Consider the following 21,781-nt stretch of genomic DNA (forward strand, 5'->3'; position numbering starts at 1 on the left):
TTATTTAGCCTCCTCTCTCTGATTCAGATGGACAAGCAGAAGTAGCACCTGATGTGTAGTGTAACACAATATGAACTCCATTGCACCACAAACTGCAGGCTCCCAAAATCACAATGCGGTCGAATAAAAAGCTCTGAATAAAAACGTTTGCAGGGGGAAGGTTTTATTGCAACACTGTTGTGTGCTTGGTTTACTTAAATTGAAAAACAAAAGCCCAAAAAAACAACAACAAACTGGCAGTCGAGTGCAGCATGACAATGTGCAGATTAAATGGTAATATAAGTTGTAAGTTACAGCTCTAAGGTGCATCGTCTTTCCCTCCAAATGTAAACACATCGGATCATCTCACGCACTGCAAAGCACTCGCGCAGCCGACGTGTGAGAAGAGAGCGAACACAGAGCTGCATTTCTGAGAGGCATGAGTGCGAAGGAGGCTGCTTGCAGCATGTTGCAAGATTCAGACGCGTCCTTCCCCCCACCCCCCGACCACCACCAGCTCATCTCTGCAGCTGAATATACAGCCAGCATACTGTACCTACACAAAAGCCCTCCGTGTGTGTGTGTGTGTGTGTGTGTGTGTGTGTGTGTGTGTGTGTGTGTGTGTGTGTGTGTGTGTGACACACAGATGGGTGCTGCTTTTAAGTGAGTGAAATGTGTGGCTGCAAATTACTGTAGACTGCTCAGACTTCGGTCGTCGCCTGGATCCCAGCATGGGCCGAAACAAGGAAATACTCAGCAGTCCTACAGCACCTATAAAACCCTTCACACTGATCCCCAGTGTAATTAAAGACTGGAGGAGAAAATGCTGGCGATAATTAAAATTAAACCCCCTCCTCTTCCGCCTCCTCCTCTTCCCTGTTCAAACATTCTCACTTTGGCTTAATTGTAGCTGCTAACATTTCCCTCTGCATTGTTTTGCCCTATTTTTTTTCGCCACTTCTCGGCTTTTGCGGGAGCCAAGGATGGAGACGGAGGATGGAGTATTTGAATAAAGCGTGGGAATTGGATGATAAGAGAGGAGATGAAAGGTCGTGATGGGTGGGAGAGGGAGGCTTCAATTACTCCACTCGCAGGACTTGTTTTTCTCACTTAAGCTACGTCAGGAATAACTCATAACAGCCTCACCAGATTTTTTTTTGTGTCTTTTTTGTGTCAAGTTGTTGCTCTTTTTCTTTCCATAGAGCCTGTGATTGAAAATCTTTAAGATCTCGCCTCGCCGCCGCGGCTGAGAAAAAGGAAAAAACTGAGCAGCTGACAGTAGGAATTTAAAAAGAAATGTTGAATTACAGTAAAAAGAAAAAAAAAGATCCTGCATGTGTGCAGAGCACCAGCTGGTATTTATAGAGTGGCTGTAGGTGTCGAGTGAGAGGAGTGTGGCCTTATGTGCTTCTCTTGTTTGTACCAAGACACAATTTCCTCAGATAAAGAGCAGATTTCACTTATGTATGAGATAAGATAAAGACTTATTTGAAACCTAATCTGGCTCATCCTCTTTTACTGAACCTCTCCAGCAAGCAAATATAGACATCTGCAGAGAAGGAGGGAGAGGGGAGAGGAGACGGAGTCCATCTCCCAGTATGGCACCCAAATAACTTTTCAGCAAACCTCCTCACGTCCTAATATGGTCAATCCAGTGGTGGCTTTAGGGATTTTTGGGCACGGTTGAGTTCAAAGACAACAAGATTGTGAGTTGACATCAAACAGCACAGCTCCAATCTTTCAAATGTGGGTGAGTCAGAGAGCGATGTAGGACAAAAACACCCTTCACAGACAGTGACTCAGAGCAACTGCGCCATTCGGAGGCACTATAACATACCCAAAAAACATTTCATCTGTTTATTGAGGACTGCATAGTCTTGTGTATCTGCACGTGAAACCTTTAAGTGTGTCTCATCATGCATATTTCATGAGACAGTGGAAGGGGGGGGAGGCAGCATGGGGTTCAGAGTTGAGGCGGCACAGAAGGGTCTGTCCGTACGTTGAAGTTGATTTCACTAGAGTTGCAGGAGTCTGAGAAGACGGGGGAGTGAGAGATGGACAGGCAGGGGGAGGAAGGGTGAGGAGTTGGCTCCTGGTGGTGCAGAACTCGGGCCAGCAGGGTTGACCTTCCTTCCTTCTCCTCCTCATTCCTGTCTTCGTCCTCTTTATCTTTACCTTGTGCTTCCGGAGGAGGTGGCTCTGAGGCTCTGCTGCTAATGCTGTGTCTGTTCAAATGAGGAAGAGGAGGGTCTGAGAGGGGGAGTATGTGGGCTGGAGCGGCCCAGGATCCCTGTTCTCCTTCTTTACACTCCCACTGCTCGTGGCACCCGAAGCTGGGCTGCTCTTGGGAATCTTCACAAAAGCTTCCTCCCTTCAGATCCTCCAGGTCGTCAGGTTTCTCTCGCCTGCAGACTTCACGGTCCCGGTTCTCGTACAGCAGCGTGGCGGCGCAGATGAAGATGAAGAGGCCAACTCCCATTACCACGGGGCCAGCCAGTTTCATCCTGTCCACGGGGGTGGTGCCACGCCGCCCCACGGGCTTCGGTTCTGCAGAGACGTAGCCCGCCACTGCAACACTCATCCCCACCAGCACCACCATTACACCCAGCAGGAGCCACCAACCTGGGGCAGAAGCCAGGGGCAGTTTGGTTTGGAGGGCTTTGCTTTTCCTCAGGTGTCTGTGGCACTCCGGGGGGCAGGCAGGTGAGGAGTGGGAAGAGTGGGAAGAGGCAGGGCTGCAGACTGGAGTGTCAGCTGTCATCGTCTGGATTCAGACTGAGAGGAGAGGAGAGAGGCATCAGAAAATAAAGGAATGAAACATGAAAGCGCTGGATGCAGCATCAGGAGAGCGCTGGAGGTGTTGGGGAGAAGACAGTTTAGCCTGCACCGCACACAACAGGAAATAGCTGCTTTAATAAGACATGTGGCTCAGTTAATGAGATGCCGAGCTTCCCGCAACTCCGCTGGTGTCTCTGAGGAGCTCATGAACCACCACCATCAATGACTGACCCCGTTCAAGACCTTATGATTTCACTTCACGATCTCACTGCGGCTAAAAAACAAACTGGAGTCACATCCCTGCGCTAACTGCTCCAACTGAACTCATAATTTATTCCTCCCCCCGACTCTGCCCGAGGCAAGTGGACCTAACCGGGGGATCCGAACGCAGATGATCAAGTTTGCTTTTACGCATCCGTGTTAAACAGAATATTTTGAGTCATTTTGCTCGACAGCACTGTTGCTCACTACACCAATCCACTTCCTGCTGTTTTAACGCAGTGTGTGTGCAGTCGGAGTGGGTACTTGCCTTGTTTTGGACGTAAATCCGAAGCAGAAACTGGCTCCTCGGCATTATCAAAATAAATAGCGCTGACTTATTCCTCCCACTCCTCCACTTTGATCCGGAGGATTCCGTACTTTAACCCAATTCCTCCTCACATGAAGACCTTTTTCATCCATGGATTGACTGCGCGTGCCGCGCGGAAACGGAGCCTGAAACGAGGCTTATATAGTAAAATAAGAGTCTTGATAAAAGTGGTGCAAAGCTGCTCTGCCTCTCCGTCTCTGCGCTGCTTGTGCGTCTGTGCAGCCTGTGTTCCGATATGTGTGTGTGTGTGTGTGTGTGTGTGTGTGTGTGTGTGTGTGTGTGTGTGTGTGTGTGTGTGTGTGTGTGTGTGAAGAGGAGGGGTCGTGGGAATCTCTGGCTGGTCCAGGCCAGTCCCACGGTAAATTATTCTCTGCGATCATCACCACCCATCAAGAAGTTTTTCTAAGTGCATAAAATACAAAAATTGAAGAAACGTACCCTCCCATAATAAAATGAGCACAGATATATAGATAGAGAGAGAGACTTTTCGTTCTAGGTGGGATTTTCTTGTTAAGGAGACCCTGGAAAAATGTGTGTGTCTATATACAGTTAGGCCCATCATTTTTAGGACAAGGACACGTTTTTTGTAGTTTTCCTTTTGCACACCACCACTCTATATTTTACATCAAACATGTGACTGAAGCGCAGACTTTAATTCAAGCGGGGCTTTTTTGGTTTTGTTTTGTTAATGTAGCATAACGTGTTTAGAATTTACAGGATTTATGCACAGTCCCCTGTTTTCAGAGCATCGTGTGTAATTGTACAATTGACTTTTAAGCAGTTTAATGTCCAGGTAAGGTCTGTCCCTTTGTTGTTTCATGACAAATGGAGCAAACTTAACATCTGAAGTTGATTCAAAGTGTTACATTTGTATTTTACAGCTTTTCATTATAATTTTAAATTCGAGGCTAAAATGGATGTCAGTGCGAGTGAGCGAGGCCATCAAGCTTACATAAATAACCTTATTAGATAGACAGCAAAACATTTTAGGAGAGGACAAAACAACAACCTGGAACACCCTTGAAAAGAAGAAAGGCCTGAAGACAGAAGACAACTCAAGGGCATGATGACTGAGTTATTTCCATAGTTAACAAAAGCAACTTCACAACATCTAACCGAGTCAGGAACACTCTTGAGGATGTAGGTATATCATTGCCATGGTCCAGGATCAAGAGACAGCTTCATGAATGGAAATGCAGGAGAGAAACGGCTCATGATCTGAAGCGGACCACTGTCAAACACGGTGGAGGTAGTGTTATGGCATGTGCATATGTATGCCTGTGGAAGTGAGTCACCAGTGTTTAATGCGGATGTGACTGCTGATATAAGCAGCAGGATGAATTTTGAAGAATACTCTGTGCTCAGATTCAGCCAAATGCTGCAAACTGATTGGACACACCTCACAGTGCAAATGGAACATGACTCAAAGCAAACTGCAAAAGAAACGCAAGAGTCTCTAAGGCAAAGACATGGGACATTATCCAGTGGCCAAGTCAGTCACCTGATTTCTGTCCAACAGAGCTGCTTTTAATTTCATTAAATACAAAACTGAATTCAGACAGACCCGCAAACAAGAAGGTGTCTGCAGTAAAAGGCCCGCCCGAGGCTTCAAAAGATTACAAACAGTCCTCAGATTTAAAATTAAGTTAGTTAGCCAAATTACTTTCAAGCCTCTGAAAATTGGGGGAATGTGTATAAAATGGCTGTAAATCCTAAAATGAGTTTTATTAAAGCAGCTTGAAACATTGCACTTCAGTCACATTTTGACTGTTTAAATTAAAATGCACTGAAACTAACAAAATTTTGTAATTGTCCAAAAAATTACAGACCTAACTTTACGCATCCTGCTCCAATTAAGTGCCCCTTACTTAATTAAACACAAACAAACAAAATAATCAATGTCCAAACTGTCCAAATGCTTAACACCTTTAACCATTTAAGCCCAGATTTCCTAGCTAGTCCATCTTGTTAGTGGTAACTTGCGTTGTGGATAAGGTCAAACAAAAACGGTTTAAACTTGTGAAAATCTATTCAGGATATAAATATGGGGGGTTTCAGGTCCATTTTGTAAGCGACGGCTCCGTTTGTGGTGAAGATAGAATGAGTCACACCGGGCCAACAGATGTAGCTTTTACATCACCACAAACACATTTTGTTTCATCCACTCAGAGCTCATCTGCAGTTCTTCACAGCTTAGATGAAAACAGGAATATAAGTATTAAAGATACCTGAAAGCTTCTGGGTTACGAGTGTAAGATTCAGGCCATGCGCAGCAGTGGTTTTGTGTGACTTTCAGCCTGCTGCCGATGTGCCACATGTGTTTCAATTAGCAATCTGGTTTGTGGGTAAGTTTGCATGTGGGCCATATGTGGGAAAGACACAGGAAGTGAGTTCTAGGTTTGGGGGCCACTGTGGCCTGACTGTGACCTGCCTGCAGCATGATGTTACGGATGGCTCTGCCTCTTGACCAAATGTTTTTCTCTGACTTTTTAAAAAAGTACCTTAAACAGGAAACAGATGCTTTGATGTTCCAGTTCTTACTCTCTGCGTTAATTTTCCATCACAGACTTGAAAAGTCTGGAGCGAATTTACTGAGTAATTACGATGCCACTTGCATTTTTCACATCTGCAGCTTAATTAATGTAACATACAGAAATAAATGGAAGTTAATGACTGCATGGCACAAAAACACAGCATGCAAACAATGTTTACCACAGCCTGAAAACACATATCCAGTGAACATCAACAGATCAAACTTCAAATAAAAAAAAATAAATGCACACCTATATAGTCTGCAAGTGATTTCTTAGGTACAGCCGTTCAGCTGCTCTTTTAATGCAAATATAGGATCAGGCAATCACATTGGCAGCAACTCACTGCATTTAGGCATGTAGACACGATCAAGACTGTGGAAAAAATATAATTTAAGCAACTCTGGACGTGACACGGTTGTTGACGTCAGACGGGCTGCTTTATTTATTTCAAACTGCTGATCTGCTGGGATTTTTCCACACAACCATCTGTAGAGTTTACAGAGAATGATCTGAGAAAGGAGAAAATATCCAGTGAGCAGCAGTTCTCTGGGTGAAAGCTCACACCAGGTGTCCCTGCTCTCAACTGAGTTCTAGGTTTGTGGGCCATTGAGACCTGTCTGCAGCGTGATGTTACGGATGGCTCTGCCAAATGTGATCAAATTTATCTCTTAGATTTTAAAAAAACAATAACTTAAACAAGATGTTCCAGTTCTTACTGACTCTGCATTAAATTTCCATCACAGATTTGAAAAAAAGTCTGGAGCAAATTTACTGAATAATTACGATGCCGCTGACATTTGACATTGTCGACGAAGAACAAAAACCTGAAGCTACATAGTTCACATGGGATCAATGGTCTGATGAGTCTCGATTTCTGCTGCAACAGCCTGATGCCGAGGTCAGAATTTGGTGTAAACAACATGAAAGCATGGATCCATCCTGCCTTGTAGCAATGCTTCAGCCTGGCATTGGTCCCATTGTGAGGCTGGCATTTTTGTGGCCTCTTGGTACCAACTGAGCATCCCTGGAACAGTCTCTCACTGTCGTTCTCTAAACCTAAAAGAGAATTATGGATTTGATCAACTGGTCTCTGAGTGCTATTGACACCCTTTTCTCAACGAGAAGTCGGGGCTCGGGAGAGCCTGAGTGCCCTGGAGGGACTTTCCCTGCCGGTTACACGATGGACGGGTGGCAGAACTGGAGGACCGTGTGCCTGGCGGGACTGTCGATCGAGGACGCTGAAGATATCTACCTATTCGGAACCATGATAACAGGGTTCATGCTGATCGGCGTTGGCTTAGCCCTGGTTTATCAGAGAAATAAGAAAGCGGAACCGGCTGTTCAAACCCCCACAAGGCTGCCCGCTGGATTCGAAGCGACGGGACGAGGTGCGACCTCTCACAACGAACGTAATATGGTCAACACCTTGGAGACGCTTACAGCTGCTGTGAAGGCTCAAAACAACACCATTGAGCGTATGAGGGGAAACATCAGAGAGAGGCCTGCTCAAAATGAGACCCTTGAGCGACAGTTGGAAAACATCGCGGAACGGATCACTGCAGTTGTGAGGTCTCAGAATCAAAAGACTGACAACACCATGGAACAGAAGTTTGATACCATCATGGGGAGGCTTGCAGCTCTTCAACGGGAGATCGAGAGACCAGCCTCGGAGTGCTAGAATTCGAGCTGCTCACAAAGGAGAAATCAACAATATTCAACATTTGGACACCACGGCCCCAGCTGCAGGCCCAAGGCTGGAGCCCACCAAAACAACTCCCTGATAACGACTGTGTGATGACTATTCTTCCCGCCCCATGAAGGACACCTGGATTGGCTGGAGGACTGTTTACTTAGCCTGATAGGCCGAAGGACACTGTCTCAGCTAAACTATGGACACGCACACACACACACTTACACTGATAAGCACTCACTCATCCCCCTCCCTTTCCAACGCCTTCGATGCTTGTGCCCTACCGGGGATGATAGCAGTCAACTGGACCAGCACAGATGCTGCAGGACCGGATGCGCTGTCTACGCCGGCTCTCTCTTACCCTTTACCCGCCCTGTTGCTTGTCTCGTGTTTCTATGGTGTATTGATAGTCATGTGCTTTTGTGCTGAGGTGTTTTTTCTTTTATCAAACTGTTCTCCCACTAGGAGCTCAGTCTGAGTGGAGTTTTTTTTCTCCTCCTCTTACCTCATGTAGTGTATTTTCGTTGTTTTTTTCCTATCAGCCTACCTTCTGACATGTCTGCCCAATGTGATGTTTGTGTAAAGTTGGTCAGAAGGTTCCTTTGTGAGTGCGCATGCGCCATTAGCGTGCTGCCTGCTGTAACCCCTAATTTCCCTCGGGATGAATAAAGTATTCTGATTCTGATTTCAATGGCACAGCCTACCTGAGTGTTGTTGACCACATTGTAACTTTCATACAACACACCATATTCTAAGGCCCAAATAATAAATATGTTTCTTGAACATAATGAGTTCACAAACAGCGCCTGTAGAATATGGTGGGAAAAGGGGATTCACAGCTGACCAATCTGCAGCAACTGTGTGATGCTGTCATGTTAATATGGACTAAAATCTCTAAGGAATGTTTCCAGCACCTTGTTGAATCTGTGCCATTAAAATAAAAAAAAAGGGGTCCAACCTGGTACTAGCTCTGTGAGTGTAGAGCAGTTTTAGATTGTCTGTGCAAGTGTGTGGGAGAGGGTGAAATGTCCAGAGTCAAATGAGGACAGCCGATAGTGTGCATCTCATTTATTTTCACCCATTCAGACTTTCCAAACAGCCAGAGCTACCTCGGAGCCAGAATGGCGTACCATTAACCCCTTAAATTACAATACATAAATAAAAGCTGTTTGCATATAAACAGTTGCTGATGTACACATTCCAACTTGCTGAAGTACACGCAGATTTACAAGGACACTGAACATGTTTGTTGTGGGTGTTTTCTTTCCTCTTTCTCCAGAACTATGAAGCAAGGCTCTTTTTTTTGTGTGTTTTTTTTTTTTTAAAGTTTACTGCCACAGCGTCCTCTCCTGTAGAGAAGCTTTTGCATATCCAAACAGGAGTAAACTCTTGTAGCTGTATACTATTTACACTGTAAAAAGACCAGAGGTTAATCTGAACCAAGAACATTGTGACCAGAAACAACAAAACTGAAAGCTGTGTTTAACATTCATATTCATGGAGCGTTCCCAAAAAAAACAAGTAGAAGAACAGAGCTTGTTCCACCTTAAAAAAAAAAAACTCCAAGCTTCCTTAATTCAACAGTTAGCCCTTGGCCCTGTTTGTCAAAAACTCCCCCCCCCCCCCGCCCCGCAATGACCAACCAACACAAGCGGGATAGTAGGAAATTGCATCCTCACTTCTCAAACACACTTTTACACACTCGTACACAAACACGTATTTTTAACCATCCCTCCCTCCCTCCTCATTCAACTTAAACTCCAAATTCACTCACGCCCTTTGGGCCCGTGGAGTGGCCCTCTTTCTCCATCTACAGGAGAAAAGATGAACTACATAGTGCTTCTGCTCCACTGAATTTCACATTTAAAAATGTCCCACCGCCTCACGATTGTATTCTGCAGCTTAAACAACAAACAAACAAACAAAAGAAAAAAAACAAACAACGTGTGTTCTCAAGTAAGTCGCAACACAAAAAACGTTTCATTACAGCTCAGATTTTTAAAAAATGCAACAGAACTGTGACGCAAAATCCAATTTGTTGGCTGTACAATGTTAAGAAATCTTGAAGGTGCTTGTAGCTTCTTCTTCTCCTCCCTTTTTTTTTTTTTAAAGAGTCAGTAAACAAACACGTTATAAGTTAAGGGTTCCTCGGGGTATGATGAAAAACTCTCCCTCAGGCTGACCAGGGCCGTCCATCATGGAGAGAGGAGGGAGGAGAGATGGACGTTTTTTTTGAGATGATGACTTCCGCTTGTTTCTCTTGTGTAGCTGTACCATCACAGAGCTCAACAAGTTAAACTTGTTCTGGACATTTAAAAAAAACAAAACAAACAAAGTCTTTACTCGAGCGTCGAGGAACAAGTCCCACTGGAGTCGTGTTCTACTCTTCATCGGCGTTCTTCAACATGAGGATGGAGTTGTAGATCTTCAGAGCGGGTCCTAACTTGATTGACAGGATCTTGACGATGTCTGCTTGTGTGAGCAGCAGGAAGGCCTCGCCATCGATTTGCTGAAGAGGAAAAAAATCAAGTAAAGGCTTTGTTACTTTAAAAGAATTTCTATTGTACGCTGGTTGACGCACAAACAGTATGAACACAGAACACCTCCAATACTAGAAGCACTAGGAGGGGTCAAACCAACAGCAACACTTCTTAACTTTTAAAGTACGATTTGACAAAATAAGTATTTAGGATCAACCTTTAGGTGTTATGAGTTTTGTCAAAGATTTTGATTGTTTCACTACAGGTCATGAAGTTAAAATACACATCAGGATAATCTGATACGCAAAAAGAAATAATGATCAACTTAACAGCTAAAACTTCTAAAAAAAAATGCAATTATTACAAAGAAGAAGATGCAGATAGAAGAGAAGAAATAAAAAATCAAAAATGCAATAAATAAACAAATAAATAATTATTTATTTATAAATGAATGAATGAATAAAGTACCTTGTCCCCAGGTGACCGGGCAAGCTCATAAATGATTTAACTTCTAATGTAAAGTCTGCTGTGTTTACAAGAAACGATTGATAGCCAGCGTTAACAAAGCAGGCCATAGAAAGTCACCAGCATCACTGAGGGGGGAAGATCACACCCCTAACAAAGTGTCTGCACTGAGCCAGGTTTTCCTCTCATAGCGACGAGGTTTGCTGGATTTGAGGAGAGTCTGTTTATTTGCTGTTTACGTGTCAGAAACTGTTTGGTAAACGTAATTTTTCAGACAGTTTTGAGCGATACTATGGACAGTGAAGTTAGCATAAACACCAGGAACACTGGAAAGTCTGGTTGTTCTCGACTGCATCGCTGTTTGGCTGTTTTTGTACAGCCGGGATTCTCGGTCTGCTTCACGTGCTGGCTTTTTTCCCCATGCGGCGTCGCTTTTGTGTAAACAGCAAAATTCAGCCGAGCAACATTTTGAAAAGTACATCTGAAAATTGAAAGTCTGAACCTGGAAATTGTTTCCACTGACAGTCACCTAAATCAGTCTCACTGATCAGCCTTTCAGAGTTCCCCATCTTAAAGTTTGTTAAACCTGCTTGCTGTCTTACTGTAGCTGTGATATTTAAATAAAGTTAAACAAAACAAAATTAAACATCAAAAAAAGCTCATTTTAGAGAACAAACGTGGCTGACATTTTTATTGTTTTATAAAAATCACTAAGGGTTTGTTTGCCATTGGTTAACGTGCAACGTAAATCTGAACTAGCACAGGGATTTACATTAGTGGACATGTGAATTGTTTTGGAAGCACTAAAACTGAGGCTCTTTTTTCTCTCATTTTTCAGTAGAACCTTAAATTTATGAAAATATATGCAAGATGAAAAAGCTGGAGACTGCATGAAATTATGCAGTCAGCAAAAAGGTGTCCGAGAAGACTGCAAACCATGACTGATGCAAAAGAACAACATCTACGATTTAATGTGCAGCTATTTTTAAGCCAGCTTTACGCCAGACTTCAGACCACACACACACACACACACACACACACACACACACACACACACACACACACAACTGATGAAGTTGCTTATTGCTGCCACTTGTATTCCCTTGTTTATTTATTTATTTATTTATTCATGCATGCTTTCTTCACATGTTCTCAAATGCAAAATAAGGACCTCTCACTTGTTCCCTTCACAGGAAATGAGCGAGAGCCAAAGCAGCTGTTGGATTAGAGAATAACCTCATTCATGTCAGCAGGGAAATACACACGTTTGATATTCTGAACAAGGCTAGGAAGTAATGGGAAAGCTAAACTGATTGAACCTCGGTCAGTTAGGTATTGTCCGAAGTCCTTAGTTGATTAATTACTCAGTTAAATAACATATAAGGACTGATCCAGAAAAAAAAAAAAAGAATAACCTTCAACAGCATCTGCCTCACATCCAAAGCAAGTTCTAAATTGATTTGTCTAATGATAAAGCATTAAACAATAATCAAGAATGAGCAGTTATTAACTAAAGCCCTGTTTAAAGCAGTTTTCTGTGCTGGGCACCAGCATCTCAACGCAAAACAAATGAGCGTATACTTCTTACAGAAAGGTTGTGTGGGCGAGAGCCAAAACATCCACGACCATTATCCCACTCTAGTAATGTAAAATACAGTGGGTGGATGAGCAGGCAGCCACATGCCACACGGCCCGAGTGCATCAGCTCAGGTTCGAGTCCAACCCGTGGACCTTTGCTCCCTCTCTCTCTCCCCACTTTCCTGTCTGTCTTCACTGCTTCACTATCCAATAAAGACAAAACACCAAAAAATAATGTAGAGGGAAAAAAAGAGGCTATAATTCGCTGGAAATCAACCGATGCTGAATCCGCCAAAATAAGGTTTATCTAATTCTAATTCTGTTTTGGTGATCTCCTTGGCTCCCTGTTTCACTGTATGTGTTTACACACTAAGAGAAAACACACACACACACACACACACACACACACACACACACACACACACACACACACACATTGAAACAGGGAGCAGAGGACACCAGTAAAACAACACACTACACAAGTGCACATAAATCAGTTAGGAGGTTGGGACTGCTTCTCCTCCTCCCATGCAAGCCTCTGCACGTCCTCCTTCACTACATCCATGATCTCTTTCTGAGGTCTTCCTCTTTTCCTCCTGCCTTGCAGTCCTTATTCAACAGCCTTTGTCCAGTCTGTCTACTGTCCCTCCTCTGCTACATCTCCAAACCATCTCAGCCTTGCTGCTCTAACTCTGTCTCCAACCGCTCCGCCTTCAGGTCACTCCCAGTGAAATCTTAACATTACCAGCTTGGCCTCCTGTCTTTTTTTCTGAGCCACCCTCATACGTCACAGCAGGTCTCAGCACCTCTTGTAAAGCCTCCCACTTCACTCTTACATGGATCCCCTACATAAAACACATTTTAATTTCAAACTGTTCTGGAATATCTGCTGAACTCTCCAGACTACACTCTGTAGTGATTCCGCTGAATTATGTTCTGTGATGGCATGTGTGATGGTACTGTACCCTACATGCAAAAAAACAAAACCCCCAAAAACTCAGCTTTGCTTTCTTAGATGAATTATCAATAATACATCTTGACAATAATCAGAGCCATGATCAGCTACTTCTTCAGTGACTCCATCGTACTGCAGACAAAAGTCCAACTGCAGTAAGCAAAGTCTGTCCCTGTTGTGCTCTGGGGCCTCAATGAACTTGGTGTAGCAGCACATGGGTCAGTTCTCCATCTGCTGCAGGTTCTGGTTAGTTTCCCTCCAGCTCACAGAGCATCATCCACACTGGGGAGGTGGGAATTTTTCTGACCGCACGAGAAGAGACTTTCTACAGAGCCAGCTGACTGATATTGATGACAGTGGCTAATTAGCCCGCCAACAGTGTAACAAAAGACGTGAAGGGACGGAGCCTGCCTGTTAGTGGTGGCTCAACTTTAAAAATAAAAGTGAGCGGACTGTCTGCTAGCACTTCGATTGCAGAGGCATCGATCCTTCAGAAGTTTCAGTGTACATGCCATGTGGCTTTTACTTTCACTCTCACTTCTTTTTACAAACCATCCTGAAGTGCTTACCTCTGTTTTAAATGTAGCAGCATGTTCTTTGCACCCTGGAAGCCCTTTGACAAAACCAGCCACCTGAAGAACAAAGAAAATAAACATACAGAAAACAGCTTCAGACAAACGTCGATCAATGCGTGTTTATCTACTAATCGTGATTCTTTACATGCCTCTATTGACCCTCAATCGTTCACCTGACTGCCAAAATGAAGGCTCCAGCTCACCGCGACACCCAGAAAAGCCCTTACTGAATATTCATGCACAGTTGCGGTCTCCCTGAACAACTAGCCGCCTTCATGTTGGATGAGTGGATTCAGAGTTTGTGTGCCTGCTTTTCTGGTGTTTACACAGTCTGAGTGTCTAAGCATGTCTAACCTCCTCGGCACTCCAAGTGGCCACTCTCTTGGCAGTCAGCCCCAGGACCTCAGGCAGCAGCTGGCAGTGTTTGTCCCAGCAAAGAGCCACCCGATGGGGAGGCGAGGCAGAGATGCCGGGGGAGAACACCGACTCGTGGAGGGCCTGCTGGAGGGAGATGGCCTCTGGAGAGGCTGAGGAGAGTTAAGAGGAGTCAGTGGGAGGAAGTGAGGGTATGAGGTACGATTCCTTCTGCACTTTTTCCTCGCTTACCTTTACTATCGCCAATCTCCTCTTTGACATAATGCATTTTTAGGTATTTGGGAACTGGAGCTGTCCTGAAATGAAGACCAACGACAGAATGACTCCTTGAAACAAACAAATCATATCAGGCGCAGCGTAGTGTGAGGCTATCTTGAGCGACAGGTACCGTTTAGGCCTTGTTCCATTGTGGCTTTGCTCGGTGGCTCCACTCAGTGCCTCTGCCTGGCTACTGCGTCCTGTACGCTCAGCTGCCACCGTCGCCGGTTTCCTAGCAACACAGATAATCATTGCTCAGGTACAAACCACTACATATAGTTGCATGCAAATCCCCTGATATGATAGGAGCTGTTAAAGTATGTCGACAAAGGATTGAACCTGTTCTGGGCGTCCTCCGGTCCTTCGGGTTGATCTTGCGTCGAGGAGTTTTGCGTTGTGTTGTTTGCATTTGGGTCAGGGCGTCGCCCACGAGGATGAGGCCCGCTGAGGGTGGGAGGCCGCTCTCCGCTGAGACGGTCTGGCAGCAAACCCTCTTTGTTCAGATTCACCTCTGAGTAGGGACAGCTCACCTGACTGCACACAGAGACGCAAACATCGCTGGGACACACAGCCTTTATTTTTTTAAAACTCCAGTAAGAGGTTATAACACAGACAACAGAAAGGCAGTTAATATCGCCTCGCCTCACCCTCCTACATACAGACAAACACACAAGTAACACATGTAGAGTGCTGGCAGCCCACACAAATAAAAGCAATATTTGAGAGCCTGGAGACGTCTCCTCTTTTAGTTACTGTTAAGACGTGTTTACTACACCTTAATATAACAATATGACATTACCTGACGACTGACTGGACAAACAAAAATGGAAATGGTGATAATTTATTGAAATCCATTTGGAAAGTGGTGCACTTAAGAGTGTTAAAAGTATTTTAAAAACAGGATAGAAAGGCAACACTGCAGCGACTGAGAAACTATGACAAATATTCCCTGAGGTAAACCGGGAGAGCAGTTGGGGAAATGCATAAAACATCTTAAATGAAAATGGAGATGTAAGACATAAGAGTTGCAACAAAAGACGACTGTGAAAAGTTGAGCTACGAACGTGTAGTGAGTCCCATAGCGAGGTCCCCTGATGTGCCCAACGCCGTTGCATCCCGGGGTAGGACATCCTTGTCCTGGAGCAGTCACTAAATCACTGGAGCCTGAAATACACACACGCACACACACGGGAAACTTAATAAAACTATGCAAACAACCATCCATTCTGAATTCATTATACATTCCTCTTAATGTCTTATCCAAGTAAAATAAAGGCAGAGATCAAGTGTGCTGACTCATCTGTTGAAATTAGAAATCTGGCAACCTCACCCTCAGCACCCAGCAGGACAGACAAGGACAGTCTGTGTGTGTGAGTGTGAGAGAGAGTCGTAAAATGTGTCACACCGTTAGGATATTGTAGTGGGTGTCCAGTTTTTTGACACCACCCGACAGGATGCAGATCTGGGCAGTCGGTTTCCACCCAATAGTCGTACTCTGAACTCCAGCCATCAAAGTGGATCTGCAAGAGGAGGGTAAACAAGAATTTAAACAAAGGCTGAGCACAGAAAAAAAAACAAACTCAAAAAGCATCACCATGAAGAGACATCTCCCACCTTTAGTCTGTGGTCCTCTGTGTCTGCTATAGTGGCAACACGAATGAGCATGGGATTCCTCTTATCAACCGCTTCTACTTTCATCCCAAACTGGAAGCCATGCAGAGGTCGCTGAAAAAAAACAACAACACAGAATCACATGTCTGTATTTAGACTACTGTAGCACAGTACCGTAAATATCTGCATACTCGTATATCATACCACTTTGAAAGCTCGTGCAGGAGCTGCCTGTGTGCCCGTCTCTTCCAGGTATTTCTCCCAAGAGAAACTCTTTGGTTCCTTACATTCTAAGGAGAGGAGATAAAGACTCATTAGGTGCACTGGATACTGCAGACAGACACCATGTAAACAAAGCCATTTCTACAGGTGTAACAACATTACCCAGCAGGTTAGAAATAGGTGGCAACATGGGGATCTACAGGAAATTACATCTTACTATTAATACACTTAGCATGAGCACATTTACTTTCTACAGAATAATTCATCCGTGGCTTTGTTATCAGATTTTACTATTTCAGGATTCAAGATTTTTTTTTTTTGTTGTTGCCATTTTTATTTATTTTATTTATCATTTTTTATTTAGCTGGCCTTTAATTAATCATCTCAGATCTTACAAGAGTTGGGTCCTACAGTATATTACATTCATACTGACTCACACGTGTCTTGGTCTGTCTTACCAGCTGGAGTTGTGAGTGTTAGCTCAGCCTCTTCACAGTAACCCACGGGGTGGATGTATGGACTGCTGGCATCACACCTTAAAACAAACACAAGTAAATGGGCGAACGATAACACCGGGGGTTTTGAAAGAAATATTCACCAATAAAAAGGTTCAGAAACTCTTTACTTACAATGCTAGTCAGTTTATTTAAAATACAGTGGCATGCTGTCTTCAGTAGACAGGCACTAAATTAGCACTGCTTTCACACGGATTCAAATCTCCAGCTGCCCTCAAGGCAGACCGGCGAACATCTCTGGGTAATAATCTCTCACCAGTAATCATGTGTGTCATCCCAGTTGTCAAAATGAATGAGCAGGCGGTTGTCGACAACGGCAGCAATTGTTGCTACACAGATCAAAGCAGGATTCTTCCTGTCAACCGCCTCCAGTTTCATCCCAGCTCTAAACCCGGATGGAGTCACGGACTAAAAACAAACAAACAAAAAGACAATATGCATTTAGCCAATTTAGCCACACGGAGCCAATAAAATCCACTGAATCACAGAACCATCTGACAGCTTCAGATGTGTTTAACACTCACTGTGTTGAGGCTCTTAAAAAGGTGTTTCGGGGCCAGCTGACCCCTGCAGTTCTTCACGTACGTGCTCCAGTTGAACTCTCCATCCTTACAGCCTACAACACGACAAGCCCAGTCAGCTGAGTTGTGACCCAACTTTGTTAAAAAAATAAAAAATAAAAATTCTACCTTGAATTTCATGTTTATTGGTGGTATTCTTGTTACCTTTAGGCAACAATAACTTGTGTCCGTTCTTCTCACACCAGCCGGCTGGTTTCAGATCCCACGAATCGGCATTAGCCCAGAAGTCATAGCATTCTGGATATCCGTCAAAGTGGAGCCTCACCCTGTAACCTTGGATCTGGGATGCAAAGAGAGGCAGGCATCCATGAGTCAAAGTCTTTATCTAGAAAAATGTTATAGCGTATAGGTAACATAGTCAAGCATTAGCATTAGTACCTCCGCAACACTGAGCACACAGAATAGAGACGGGTGTGCCGGGTCAAGTCCCTCCAGCTTCATCCCCACCTTAAAACTGTTCCTGCTTTGTGGAAGCGACTGGTGCTGCAAGAATAATAACAGCATAGGTCAGATAAACAAGACTGTGAGCTTCTACTTAACAGGGTACAAATAGCAGGTATATGCAGGTTTTTACCTCTTTGAATAGTTTAACTGGAGCAGCGACCGCTCTCTCCTCTTCGAGGTAAGAAGGCCAGCTCCATGCACGTTTCTTATTGGGTGGGGCAGCAACTAAAGGTTGGGTGAACAAATAGTGACATATTACGTGTTGTATAAAGTGTATGCCAATGACACACAATGCATATAAAACCATGAATACATGGATGTATTCTAGGCAGTTTGACAATTTTCTTTCTATCGAAGTCCCTATATAAAAATGGGCAAAAACAGCATGCTCATAATATTGGTTTAAGTCTAACCAAATTAATAAAAACTCATTCTTCATTCCTGCTTTCTGTCGCTCTGAGAAATACATTGCCTGCAGGTTTCATGAATTGGAAGATAATGCAAATGCTAATCAAAAAATCTGACAATCAAATCAGAGGACCGTCTCAAAAGCTGAGAATGTATCACCAGCTAAACAACACAACAAAAAACTGATTTAGGGCATTAACAGATTCTAATAATGTTTAGAGCTTCATCATACCCAGCTTGGCAATTTTGGCTCCTCTCCTGCCCTTTGTAGCTTTAGCCTTTTCCTACAAGAAAAAAGCAGAATGAGCAAAACGTGTTACACAGGACTATCACAACTCTTCTCATCCTGTAGATGAGAGGAAACTTAAGCCTGAACATCTGGTATGTATGTAGCTCTGAAGTTGACCACCGAACACAAGTGTTGATGGTATATTCCTCACCTCTGGTTCTTCTTGGTTTTCTTCCTCTTCCTCACCAGAGTCCATGTAGATCTTCCTCTTTTTGCGCACACGTTTGCCAAGTCTCTCTCCTTCTACTGCCTGACCCTCCCGTGCTTCTCCCGGAGACGATCTTTACAAACACAAAGAAGGTGCACATGAAACAAAAAATATTAAGTTAATCTAAAAAAAAATTAAATGGGGGGGAGGGCGTTATTAGAGATAACAGAGGCATGGTTTTACCTGCCACTGGAAGGCTGGGCACAAGCTGAGCAGCAGAATTTCCCCTGCAGGAGGGCATCCCCAGGAGCACGGCCACCGCAGGCCCGGCACCTTGACAGCTCCCCATTTGAGCCCAAGTTTGCACTAGAACCAACTTCAACACTGGGCCCAACCTCCACACTGGGGCCCTCCATACTGGGGCCCTCCTCTAAAGACAAAAGCACAGGACCAGGAGCTAAAGGACGGAGGAGAAAGAAGGGCTGAAACTGAGGCCGAAACGTAACGTAGACTTTAAAAACCAAACAGTGAAAGTCTTCATTATAAAAATGACAATCATGTGCCATCATACCTTTAGCTTGAGACAATCCTGGTTTACTCTGATTGGCTGAAGCTTTGCTTGTCCCTGTCTGTGACTGGCCTTCAGGTGGAGGGGTGGGCGTGTGAGATGGTGCGGGGTCCAAGGTCTCACTGTTAGGCTCTCCCTCCTGCCCTTTGACCTCTAAATCTGTGACAATCTCAAGAGTCCGAAACTCGGTCAGGCGGAACTGAAAAAAAGAGACACATTCCTATCAGCCAAGTTGGTGTGCTACTATGGTCCTGATTATGAGTTCAGCCTGAGAAACAGCTATACATACAGCCTCCTCCCCCTATAAACAAATATTTGCACAAGCAAGAAAGACCCTGGACCGAAAAACAACAACAACAAAAATCAGTGATATCTTTTGTACCCTGATATCACTGCCTGGCAGCGTTGCAATGCCATCCTTCCAGTCTAATCCCATCCTGTCAAACTCAGCTCCCTGGGAGGGGCCATCACTGGGTGGAGTGTCAGTCATTCCCACTCTGCTGATATGACCAACCTGCAAAGAGTCACATGGAAAGGCATGGTATTATGCGCACAGTCTGCACCTCTGACTTTTACGCTTCTGTTTTCCAGGCCCATTGTTTCCCTGTACATGATAACTGCAGTGAGCCAAGCGGTCCCCTACGGCTTGATCAGCGAACTGATTCCGATCACAAATGCAGTTTTTATTCCTCCCTGCACTTGTAAACAGCTCTGCGCAGCATCACCACTAGATGGCGACTGCGCGCTGGCGTGCAGGATACACCATGCACTTCGATTTCAGACAAAACAGTCAATAATAATATTGTTTTGCCGGCCAACTATCAGAGAAATGCGAGCACAAACGACCCCATTAGGGTAAACCTTAGTCCAGATCATTGACAAAGAAGAGGAAAGACGTCTCAACTTTAAGTTAACCAGACAAGTTCGTCTTTTCCTTGTTTTAACAGTATCTCTTAAAACCGACTGCTTGCCTGGCAAGGAGCAAGTGAGGGGCTCATTTGTTTATCAGCTGTAAGGAGAACACTGTTTTCTGCACTCACTGGCCAAACTTAAAAACGTCTTTATCCGCTTAATAATACGATATAACGTTTTAGTCCCGACGCATGTTCAACACTGAATTAAGGTTATATTTTCTGCTTGCATCGTGGTCACAACCGTGTCAAAAGTAAACAACAATCAGAGCTCCTGGATCTCGGTTAAGTTAGACTTTGCATCCCATGCCTCAGTTTTATTCTAGCCATAAATAAAGTGTATGTAAGAGCGCCCATGATTAGCATTCGTCTTATACAAAATGGCGGAGCATAGGAAGAGGCCACCAACACGTTTAAACTATGTTAATTACTCAAGTTACCATTTTAAACAAATGCCGCAAAGCTGCTACACGTTAAACAAAGGCAAACGCTTGCTGTGTAATTTCCTGACTTGGTGTTTTCATTCACTCTGGCCGTTTTTCTTCACTTTCCCCTTGTCACGGAATGTCAGCCCAGGTTGCTAGCTAGCGCTGACATAAAGCTAACAGTCGCTAGCTCCACTCAGTTCATATGAACTGAGGGCTGCTATAGAGGGCTAGCCGTAGCATTGAGACTGGATGCAGAGCCAGCTATAAGGACGATCTGTAATAAATAAGTTTCCCGGTTAATAACAATAGGAAAACGCATTTGCAAAATGCAGATACATCACAGAATATCACGCACACTCGTAACAACACCGCGATAATGTTACGAGCTTTAACATTGTTGCTTGATTAATTTCTTCAATAGAAACTTGGAAAAAAACGATTTATTCTCGCCGTTTTAAATCAGAGTGGAAATAATGGAAACTGTCGCCAGTTTACAAAAACGAACGCCTGCTTTTCAAACGCCGTCCTCGTCAACGACAACAAATGATTATTAACGCCCGTATTGTTTAACAATTGTGGAACTCACCTCGTTTCTGTTTTAACTCTTATTTAGAGCTGGATAGAGTGGTGCGCATGCGCGCAAGACGCGCTGCCTGACACAACTTTGGGTCTCGGAAAAGTTAAGTTCACTGCTGGTGGTCAATACCGGGCCTGCGTACGTTCACAACGCGCCCCAAAACTCGATTTAGAGCCGGTGTAACGAGAATTATCCGCCGGACAGGGGCTCCGGGTTCCCCCTTTGACCTAAACCGCCTATAAAAGCGTTAAATACGACTGTGTATGAGCGGAGCGCAGGGAGCACAGTGTCTCCCCCATAAAGAGCCGTGGAGGAGCCGTTGGTTTCCCCGATGGTCAAAAACTGGTCACTTCCCACTTTTTAAGCACACTCTGATCACTGTAGTAGCTCGTTTGGGGCGGACATATTCAGGACACAAGCGTTAATAAGACTACAACCACCGGCGCTAACTATAGATATAAACGCTCAGGCCTGTAATATCACTTGAAAAACGAACACAATGGGGCTGTTAAACCCGAGACAGTCAGATGGAGTGTACTGAGGTGTGTCAGTCTTACATCTCACATCTTATGCACGGAAATATCATCCGACTACAATAAGGGTGATGCCATCACGTTTCATAACACAGCGAGGCTGCTGGGTGCACGATTTATTTATTTTATTTATCTATTACTGTGACAAATGATCAATTTAACGCAACACCTGACCACACAGGTGCCTCGTCTGGTCACCACATGGGCTTGGAAGTATGTACTGGGTGCAAAATCACTCATATTCAACCAGAATATAAGCAGCTAACCTGCCGGTATAAATCTCCCTGCAC

General features: G+C 44.2%; 3 protein-coding genes across 7 annotated transcripts; 1 reads left to right on the forward strand and 2 right to left on the reverse strand.

Annotated features, from left to right (window-relative positions):
* Positions 1–146: 146 nt before the first annotated feature.
* On the reverse strand, positions 147–3,734 carry LOC146564392 (uncharacterized). Its single transcript, XM_085292148.1, has 2 exons — positions 3,287–3,734; positions 147–2,754 (listed from the first exon to the last, which is right to left on the reverse strand). The coding sequence occupies exon 2, from the start codon at positions 2,738–2,740 to the stop codon at positions 1,943–1,945; it is 798 nt and encodes a 265-aa protein (XP_085148274.1). The 5' UTR covers positions 2,741–2,754; positions 3,287–3,734; the 3' UTR covers positions 147–1,942.
* Positions 3,735–6,773: 3,039 nt separating this feature from the next.
* Positions 6,774–8,496, forward strand: LOC146564393 (uncharacterized). The gene has a single exon (XM_085292164.1). The coding sequence runs from the start codon at positions 6,950–6,952 to the stop codon at positions 7,556–7,558; it is 609 nt and encodes a 202-aa protein (XP_085148290.1). The 5' UTR covers positions 6,774–6,949; the 3' UTR covers positions 7,559–8,496.
* A 701-nt stretch (positions 8,497–9,197) lies between these two features.
* l3mbtl1b (L3MBTL histone methyl-lysine binding protein 1b) lies at positions 9,198–21,228 on the reverse strand. 5 transcript variants are annotated; one of them, XM_085292157.1, is made up of 22 exons: positions 20,968–21,228; positions 19,425–19,556; positions 19,046–19,241; positions 18,718–18,931; positions 18,478–18,607; positions 18,270–18,321; positions 17,760–17,854; positions 17,564–17,668; positions 17,294–17,465; positions 17,129–17,220; positions 16,861–17,012; positions 16,548–16,624; positions 16,072–16,157; positions 15,871–15,981; positions 15,662–15,776; positions 15,321–15,420; positions 14,596–14,790; positions 14,387–14,488; positions 14,230–14,294; positions 13,978–14,150; positions 13,618–13,680; positions 9,198–10,079 (listed from the first exon to the last, which is right to left on the reverse strand). In XM_085292157.1, the coding sequence occupies exons 2-22, from the start codon at positions 19,530–19,532 to the stop codon at positions 9,951–9,953; spliced, it is 2,532 nt and encodes an 843-aa protein (XP_085148283.1). In that variant the 5' UTR covers positions 19,533–19,556; positions 20,968–21,228; the 3' UTR covers positions 9,198–9,950. The 5 variants fall into 5 exon arrangements, with proteins under 5 accessions (XP_085148283.1, XP_085148286.1, XP_085148284.1 ...); XM_085292160.1 differs by lacking the exon at positions 20,968–21,228 and adding an exon at positions 20,394–20,942 and having other exon boundaries at positions 17,330–17,465; positions 18,718–18,904; XM_085292158.1 differs by lacking the exon at positions 20,968–21,228 and adding an exon at positions 20,394–20,942 and having other exon boundaries at positions 18,718–18,904.
* Between the last annotated feature and the right edge of the window lie 553 nt (positions 21,229–21,781).

The sequence above is a fragment of the Mchenga conophoros genome, linkage group LG11 (assembly GCF_057382185.1).
Source record: "Mchenga conophoros isolate Kocher_MC1m ecotype Shallow Benthic linkage group LG11, M_conophoros_male_GT1.1, whole genome shotgun sequence".
Taxonomy (NCBI): domain Eukaryota; kingdom Metazoa; phylum Chordata; class Actinopteri; order Cichliformes; family Cichlidae; genus Mchenga; species Mchenga conophoros.

Coding starts and splice junctions, on each gene's coding strand:
- LOC146564392 (XM_085292148.1), bottom strand. CDS start 2,740: ATGACAGCTGACACTCCAGTCTGCAGCCCTGCCTCTTCCCACTCTTCC.
- LOC146564393 (XM_085292164.1), top strand. CDS start 6,950: ATGGATTTGATCAACTGGTCTCTGAGTGCTATTGACACCCTTTTCTCA.
- l3mbtl1b (XM_085292156.1), bottom strand. Junction 17,013..17,128: donor TTTTTAAGAGCCTCAACACA/GTGAGTGTTAAA, acceptor GTTTGTTTTTAG/TCCGTGACTCCATCCGGGTT. Junction 14,151..14,229: donor GGAGATTGGCGATAGTAAAG/GTAAGCGAGGAA, acceptor AACTCTCCTCAG/CCTCTCCAGAGGCCATCTCC.